This window comes from Sinohyriopsis cumingii, chromosome 13 (genome assembly GCF_028554795.1).
Source record: "Sinohyriopsis cumingii isolate HCF-2022 chromosome 13, ASM2855479v2, whole genome shotgun sequence".
Taxonomy (NCBI): Eukaryota; Metazoa; Mollusca; class Bivalvia; order Unionida; family Unionidae; genus Sinohyriopsis; species Sinohyriopsis cumingii.
The window spans coordinates 64,934,195-64,944,292 of record NC_142973.1 but is presented as its reverse complement, the minus strand read 5'-3'; the positions used below and the strand labels follow the sequence as shown (position 1 = coordinate 64,944,292).

The window sequence follows — 10,098 nt, the reverse complement described above, 5'->3', positions numbered from 1 at the left end:
AAACATTATTATACTACGATAAAATACTGACCATAAAGGCTATTTTAAAAAGGCTGCCAATTTTTACCGGAAAAATCCACAAATACCAACTGACTAAAACAATTAAACTTCAGCTAAGTCACAAAATATTTAACTCTAAATGCAACCTATCACTATATACATCACAGTTCATTTTACAATGTACATGCAGGTGATAAACGTCTTAGTGTAACCATTTTACCACAGAAGCACAGCAAGAAGCTAAGGAAAGAAGTAAACATGTTGAAGGCTAATTTGTGTTAACTTGTTCCACAATCTAACATTTACGATTTATTGAAAATAGAAAGTTGGAATCAAGCAAGGAGCTACGAATTTAACAAATTATTAAAGGACGAGAAAATGCGGTAAAAATGCTAGTTGATTTGTATATCTGCAAAATTGCTAAAATGCCTGAATATTTAAATAATTGGCGGGTATGTTTACTCTTACAACGTGACAGTTAATACCTTTTGGTATGAATGTATTAATTTCTTAATCAACCGAGGAATGATAGGTGTCTAAAAGACTTGTATTGAATCTAAATATCATTTTGAATTGGAATGTTGTGACATTATTTGAAAGTTCACTTGTTTCTTTGTATTTAACAGTTACCCGCACCCTTAAAATAACGCAACTATTTCATTCTTTTCTAGACAAACAGCTTTTTAAATGAATAGCAAAGCCCATTACGTCGGGTATGACCACTATAAATCCAATAAGAGACAAAATAATAATCCCTACAATACCTACTGCGGCTGCGCTTGAACGGTTATCTTCGGCACACGCTTTTTTCCTACGCGCAGCGAAAGTGGTATTCGGACTGATTGTCAGCTCCTGCGTCAAGCGCTGAATAGACTCTGCCAGGGTTTCATTACTGCTATTTTTTAAGCAACGAGTAACCGGGCACGGATATAGATATAAAGGTTTCGGTCGAGATTTAGTTACACCCGATGAGGTAGGATTGTTTGTGGTAGAAAGAAAAACAACCTCAGTCGCAGTAGAATCTGAAATAAGCTCATTCGTTGCGGACGATGAACCTGAGGTAATTTCTGTCGTGGGTGACGATGTCATCGTCGGAACCTCGACCGTTGCTGACGTCGGGAATGTTGTAGTCGGCTCAGTTGTCGTCACTGTCGCCAAAGTAGTGGGGATGTTGGCTGAAGTTGGGAAGTTTGTGGTTGACTTTGTCGTGGTCGTCAATGTCTCCGAAGTGGCAGTGGTGCTGGTTGTTGTAGCTAAAGTTCTGTTATCCAGTATTACTGCTCAAGAAAAATCGATAGCTTTAATATGATCACATTCACCACTCACAGACAAGAGATAATATTATCACAATCACCACTCTCAGACAAAAGATACCATCATCACATTCACTACTCCCAGACAAAAGATAGCATTATCACATTCACCACTCCCAGACAAGATATACCATTATCACATTCACCACTTCCAGACAACAGATGGCATTATCACATTCACCAGTCCCAGACAAAAGATGCCATTATCATATTCACCACTCCCAGACAAGATATACCATTATCATATCACTGGACAACAAATTTTTACAAAAGTCATGTTACTGAAATAAAATTAGTCAATTCTTATCAATTTTTATGTGCTGAACACGAATATGACAGTCAAATTGCAAAATTGGCTCTAGTTTTTTTGTAATCTGCAAGAAATTAATGTTTACATAACGAAATGCATTCCAATAGTAAAAGGTCAACTGTAATAGCCTACCTATAAAAAATCAAGTCATTGACTACATCTTAGATTTCTTCGCCTGTCTCTTGTACAGCTGTTCGGGAGCATCTCTGAGGAGTGTCCAGCAGTAGTCAGCCAGCATTGTAGTGGACCATTTTCCCTGGTATCTTTGTTCCATTCTTGCGATATCTTGATGAAAACGTTCGCCGTGTTCATCACTAACAATACCACAGTTGCTAGGAAAGAAATCCAAATGGGAATGAAGGAAGTGAATCTTTAGAGACATATTGCAGCCAAGTTTCTTATACTTCATCAACATGTCTTCTACTAGTTCCTTATAGTTTTCTGCCCTAACATTTCCGAGGAAGTTTGTAGAAACTAGGCGAAAAGCATTCCATGCTTGTTTCGCGTCACCTTCCAGCAAGTTGTTGAACCGGTCATCTTTGAAAAGCTCTCGAATCTGAGGACCCACAAAAACTCCCTCTTTAATCTTTGCTTCGCTGAGTCGAGGGAATTTTTCATGCAGGTATCGGAATGCTGGCAAAGTCCGGTCAATGGCTTTCACGAAGTTCTTCATCAAACCTAGTTTGATGTGAAGGGGTGGTAGCAAGATTTTCTGAGCCTCAACCAGAGCTGGGTGTTGGATATTCTTCTCTCCAATGGCTACATTCTGCCTGTGAGTCCATTCCTTCCTCATGTAGTGCATTTCCCTTGCTCGGCTATCCCACTCGCATAAGAAACACATGTATTTTGTATATCCTTGCTGCAGTCCCATTAAAAGGGCAACTACCTTCAAATCACCACAGAGGTGCCAGCTGTACTTGTTATACTCAATGGAATTCAGTAGCTGCCTTAAGTTATCGTATGTCTCTTTCATGTGGACAGCATACGCTACTGGAATAGATGGAAGAATGTTTCCATTGTGCAAAAGCACAGCCTTGAGACTCAGTTTCGAAGAGTCCACAAATAGTCTCCATTCTTGTGGGTCATGAGTGATTTTTAAAGCATTCATGAGGCCCTCAATATCGGAACAGAATATCAGATTACTTTCCTTTCTGAAGAAAGGCTCCAATTGCTGGTGGCGCTTTCGATATGCAGTAATTGTGACATCTTCTTCTAGAAGATTCCATTGTTGGAGTCTTGATCCTAGCAATTCTGCCTTGTTCTTTGATAAGTCCAAATCACGAATCAGGTCATTTAGTTCTTCCTGTTTTATTCTGTGTGGGGTTGATGATGCACCACAGTGAAAATCTGGATCACTGCATGCTGATGGACCAGGAGAAGAACAGGTCAACTCACCTTTGTCTTCGTCAGATGAATCAAGAGAATATTCTGCTGGAGGTTCTGGAATAGGAAGTCCCTCACCATGTGGAACTGGTCTCAATGCAGACGGAATGTTTGGGTAGACTATTCTCGACTTCTTTCGCTTCGTTATTCCGCCGGAAAGAGGAGGAACCAAGCAGAAGTAACAGTCATTTAGGTGGTTGCTTGGCTCTCTCCACACCATTAGGACTGCAAACGGCATTGATGACCTTTTGCAATTCAACCACTGTGAAAGCTGTGTTGTACATGTAGCACAGCATATATGCGGAGCCCAAGGCTTGTCTTGGTCACCAACCTTGCATCCGAAGTAAAGATGATATGCCTTCTTCACTTGAGAATTGATACTTTTCTTCTGGTTGGCAAATGTCACTTCCCCACAAATATAGCAAAAATTGTCCGCGGTATTAACACACTTTCGAGGCATTACTGTTCTTTATTGTACGTAAATGGATAAAATAATAAGTTTTATGTAACAGTAGCTTGAACTGTCTCGCACAACGTCTAAAATATTTTAAATGCTGAACCTATCTGATTGGGCTTTATATAGTACACTGCTTACGTCAGCTTCAGCAGCCGCCTGGCATTAGTATAATAGGCCTACACATGTATAGTACACTGCTGACGTCAACTTACTTCAGCAGCCGCATGGCATTAGTATTGCATTGCATCAGAAAATGATGCAATCAACTGTGGATGATGTGAGCATGATGGTATTATGCAATGTTACATCATTATTCCGGACGTTGCTGCAGTCCTACTGGAGAAATTTACACAGTGAAACATAGAAAATGAGGTATATGAATATCTTCAAAACGAGAGCCAATACAAATTTTTCACGGTTATATTCGTATTCGGCACACCAAAATACTACAGATTAGGGCCTTTTCAAGTCAGTAATGATTTCACTGTTGACCAGTGTATTCACCATTCCCAGATAACACATACCATTATCATATTCACCACTCCCAGACAACAGATACCATTACCACATTCACCACTCCCAGACAATAGATGACATTATCACATTCACCACTCCCAGACAACAGATACCATTATCAAAATCACCACTCCCTGACAACAGATCTCATTATCATATTCACCACTCCCAGACAACATATACCATTATCATATTCACCACTCCCAGACAACAAAAAACATATTCACCACTCCCAGACAACATATACCATTATTATATTCACCACTCCTAGACAACAAATACCATTATCACATTCACCACTCCCAGACAACAGATACCATTCTCACAATCACCACTCCCTGACAACAGATCTCATTATCATATTCACCACTCCCAGATAACAGATGCCATTATCATATTCACCACTCCCAGACAACAAAAAACATATTCACCACTCCCAGACAACATATACCATTATTATATTCACCACTCCTAGACAACAAATACCATTATCACATTCAGCACTCCCAGACAACAGATACCATTCTCACAATCACCACTCCCTGACAAGAGATGTCATTATCATATTCACCACTCCAAGACAACAAATATCGCTATCACATTCACCACTCCCAGACAACAGATACCATTATCACTTTCACCACTACCAGACAACATATACAAGAGCAAGACGTTTAATTCAGCTGAAGTTTAGGTTAGATCAAAATGGTGCAAAACCTGAATTCCTGATAGTCATATCAGAGTCCAGACATCCATTTACCTTGTATTGAAACTCAAGCGTGATGCTAATCCGACGTGACCCTACACCCAAACATAAATGTCCAAATATCAAAAATGGGGTGGCAAGGGTCAGAGGAAACTTGGACTTGCGTGATGCCATATCAACAATGTGCAAACACATGTAGATGGACAGCAATTACTTGGCTGTGTTCCAACATTTTCATTGGGAATTGCATTCATTGTTTGCATCTCTTCGACTGCCAGAGCATATTGTTTTATATATGTAATGAACGGTACTATTTATTAGTAAAATGCCCAAAGAGTTACATAATTAGATCGGTTATTCACACACACACACACACACACACACACATATATATATATATATATATATATATATATATATATATATATATATATATATATATATATATATATATATATATATATATATATATATATATATATATATATATATATATATATATTGAATGCAGAACTCCATAAATGGTACTAGAACCTAATAATATACATATTATATCATTACCAATTTAACAGTGTTTTCAGTATTTATCAAAACTTCTGCGATACGTTAATCTCGTAAAATTTGAGGATATTTGAGTCTATATTACACAAAGTAAAACAGTGTCTTCTGTGATAATAAAAGCATCTCACATTAAACCTCATATTTTCTTCAAATAAAAGGAAAATACATAAAGTGGGATTTATTATTCGCAAAAATTAATTCTTTTAAAAGTACAATTTGAATTTTACAACAAATAATGTTATGGCACTGTCGAGACTACATTTTGAATTACGTCCCTAATATTTCATTAGCTGTCGAGAGTACACCTTGACCTACATTCCTTGTGTGTGTGTGTGTGTATGTGTATGTAAGCGCGAGATAGGGAGGCTGATTCAATTTCAAGTTTTTATGTCCGTTCCTAGTTTCTGGTTCAAAGGAAATCAGAGCGTGACACTTCTTTGATTGCAAATGTTGACTAGGATAATTTTAACTTGCATTTCGGCCAACTGGTTTAATTTTCTGTGGAAATTGTGGTCTTCAATTTTTCTTATTATCTCAACAACAACAACAAAAACCCACAAATATTCACATTTATTAAATGTTTGGGCTTAAATTTGGAAACTCGATTAATGAATCAAGATTCATGAAACAAACAGACAATAAACAGACGGTCATATATACATACCTGAGAAACAGGTTTTGTGTTGAAATGATGTATTTAGACATGTCTGTGCAAATCCAACTCCAAATATTCCTGTTTCAGGTAAAATTTCACTTAAAAGGAAAGGACTAGAGTAGCAATATAAGATGCACGTGCCGGATGATGGTTTAAAGGTTAGAGACCAGCATTCGTAGTCGTTGTTCTGGAAGATGGAGCATTTTTGTTGACATTCAGCAAGTGATGAGACAGTATTTGAGACCTGTTCCTCCATTCCGTAGAAATAGGATTTGGGACAAACATTCAGAATGTCGTGATCACTGTAATAACATGGACCTGAAATCAATACAATCTGTGTTGTGATTACCACAAACCATAACCTCGTGCCTAAAACATTAATATCCACTATATATATATATATATATATATATATATATATATATATATATATATATATATATATATATATATATATATATATATATATATATATATATATATATATATATATATATATATATATATATATGTATATATACGTGTATATATATATATGTATATATGTATATATATATGTATATATATGTATATATATATATATATATATATATATATATATATATATATATATATATATATATATATATATATATATATATATATATATATATATATATATCTGTTTATATATATGTGTGTCTATATATATGTGTGTCTATATATGTGTGCCTATATATGTGTGTGTATATATATTTGTGCCTATATATTTGTGTGTATATGTGTGTGTCTATATATGTGTGCCTATATATGTGTGTGTATATGTGTGTGTCTATATATGTGTGCCTATATATGTGTGTGTATATGTGTGTGTCTATATATGTGTGCCTATATATGTGTGTGTATATGTGTGTGTCTATATATGTGTGCCTATATATATGTGTGTATATGTGTGTGTCTATATATGTGTGCCTATATATGTGGGTGTATATGTGTGTGTCTATATATGTGTGCCTATATATGTGTGTGTATATGTGTGTCTATATATGTGTGCCTATATATGTGTGTGTATATGTGTGTGTCTATATATGTGTGCCTATATATGTATGTGTGTGTATATGTGTGTGTCTATATCTGTGTGCGCCTATATATGTATGTGTGTGTATATGTGTGTGTCTATATCTGTGTGCGCCTATATATATGTGTGTCTATATGTGTGTGTCTATATCTGTGTGCGCCTATATATGTGTGTCTATATGTGTGTGTCTATATCTGTGTGCGCCTATATATATGTGTCTATATCTGTGTGCGTCTATATCTGTGTGCGCCTATATATGTGTGTGTCTATATCTGTGTGCATCTATATGTGTGTCTATATATGTGTGTGTCTATATCTGTGTGCGTCTATATGTGTGTCTATATATGTGTGTGTCTATATATGTGTGTGTCTATATGTGTCTATGTGTGTGTCTATATATGTGTGTGTCTATATATGTGTGTGTCTATATGTGTGTCTATATATGTGTGTGTCTATATGTGTGTCTATATATGTGTGTGTCTATATGTATGTCTATATATGTGTGTGCCTATATGTGTGTCTATATATGTGTGTGTCTATATACGTGTGTGTCTATATGTGTGTCTATATATATGTGTGTCTATATGTGTGTGTCTATATGTGTGTCTATATATGTGTGTTTCTCTATATGTGTCTATATCTATGTGTCTATATATGTGTGTCTCTCTATATGTGTCTATATCTATGTGTCTATATATCTGTGTCTCTCTATATGTGTCTATATCTATGTGTCTATATATGTGTGTCTCTCTATATGTGTCTATATCTATGTGTCTATATATGTGTGTCTCTCTATATGTATCTATATATATGTGTCTATATATGTGTGTCTCTCTATATGTGTCTATATCTATGTGTCTATATATGTGTCTCTCTATATGTGTCTATATCTATGTGTCTATATATGTGTGTCTCTCTATATGTGTCTATATCTATGTGTCTATATATGTGTGTCTCTATATATGTGTCTATATCTATGTGTCTATATCTATGTGTCTATCTATGTGTCTATATATGTGTCTATCTCTATGTGTCTCTATGTGTCTATATATGTGTCTATATATATGTGTCTATATCTGTGCCTATATATATGTGTCTATATCCATGTGTCTATATATGTGTCTATATCTATGTGTCTATATCTGTGTCTATATATATGTGTCTATATCTATGTGTCTCTATCTATGTGTCTATATATCAATAGGTCTATATCTATATATGTCTATATCTATATGTCTATGTCTATATATGTCTATCTATATGTCTATATCTATATGTCTGTATATATATGTATATATCTATATATGTCTATATATCTATGTCTATATCTATATGTCTATATATATGTCTATATATATAATTGTATACATATGTATATATATATGTCTATATATATATGTATATATGTATATATATATATGTCTATATATATGTCTGTATATATATAATCGTATATATATATATATGTATATATATATATGTCTATATATATGTCTATATATATATCTCTATATATATGTGTGTGTATATAGATGTCTATATATATGTCTATATATATGTGTCTATATATATGTGTCTATATATATATGTCTATATATGTATATATATATATATATATATATATATATATATATATATATATATATATATATATATATATACTATTATTTAAGGTGGGTCGTGGGCAGTTTTGTCGTCCTCAGACGGTTTCGTGGGCAGATAAAAGTTCGTGGGCAGATTTCCATCTGCCCACGAAGCACGTCGTCCTTTTCTGCACTCTTGCCACAAATATCAATAAAATAAATGCATATTTATGCTGCTGAATGTTAAATATTCGATAAATATTCATCTGCAAAATAAATAATTGCCTTTTTACCTATTTATTTCCATTTTTTCATTAATGAATTGAATTGAATAGCACAACTTGAGTTACCTCCCATTATGTACTAGTATATATTGCACCTTAAAAATAGATTGACCCGGAAGTAGTATGTTTCAAATTTACTGCCCATGATGACAGGGGGTCGTTACAAAGAAAATCAAGGGATGGGGTTCTAACCTGTAACAATATAATATGTTAATAGTGTTACAGGTTAGAACCCAAATCTGTTGATTTTCTTTGTAACGAGCCACTATGCCCGTGATTATTATTGTGAGAGATCAAAACTGCCCGGGAACCAGGATGTGGAGTGAATAATCTGCCAATGTCGCCAACAAGCACCATACATATATACTATTTATTTTGATATCTAAGAAGTTTTCAATAATGCTAATTAGTAACATTATAATGAGTGAGCTGTTATATGTCTTTCGAAATACCTCTATTCACTATTGCTGGTCTTGAGCCCAAACTAAGAGGATTGTGGCTGTCATTAGAAATACAAGTGATACCATTTATTTAAATCCAGGCTTAGTAAGTTCATAACTTCACTTAAGTTCATATTATATGCTGCTGCATTTTCTTCTCTCAGTCTACCATTAACAACGACAACAAAAGAAAAATGGTGTTTACTCAGAATTTGTTCCTATATTTATCAAAAAATTTGTTTTGGAACAGATATTTTGTTGGAAAAGCTGAAAGAATAAAATTGGGGGAAAATCATGATGGTATAATAATACAATTGTTTACTTATAATAAAAGAATACTGGATTTAGTGTACAACATCCTTGCAATAATTAAATGGCATTGTGAATATGCAGAACCCCAATTCTTTAATGTACATGTACTGTTTAAGGTACAAAACTGTTTTGCATACTTCATAACTTATTTCTCTAATAGTGCAAATAATAGGAGACAGAAGACATTTAGAAAGAATTAATTTGTCAAAATAAGTTAAATATCAAGATTAGTTTAATGGACGTTTGAAAATTTACTATTAAAGTAAAATTGCCTATTTTTGAGAGAAACATCCTAATAGTAATACACGTAATTTTATTTAAATTAGCAGTAATGTAGAGGATTCTGATTTATTTATGAAATATACCATAAACGTGTGTTTCATATTCATTACTCCAAAGTAAAATACCCAAGAACCACCTCAGAAAATCAGTAATGACATATTCACGTAAAACACAAAACACAATTCTAAAAAGGTGATGGAGATGCAGTTATCAGCTGTGAGTCACATAGCTAACACATG

General features: G+C 34.2%; 1 protein-coding gene across 1 annotated transcript; it reads right to left on the bottom strand.

Annotated features, from left to right (window-relative positions):
- Positions 1-427: 427 nt before the first annotated feature.
- LOC149785738 (uncharacterized) lies at positions 428-4,939 on the bottom strand. The gene is made up of 2 exons (XM_089979925.1): positions 4,900-4,939; positions 428-1,277 (listed from the first exon to the last, which is right to left on the bottom strand). Exons 1-2 carry the CDS (start codon positions 4,937-4,939, stop codon positions 658-660), a joined length of 660 nt encoding a protein of 219 aa, XP_089836051.1. The 3' UTR covers positions 428-657.
- Positions 4,940-10,098: the final 5,159 nt, after the last annotated feature.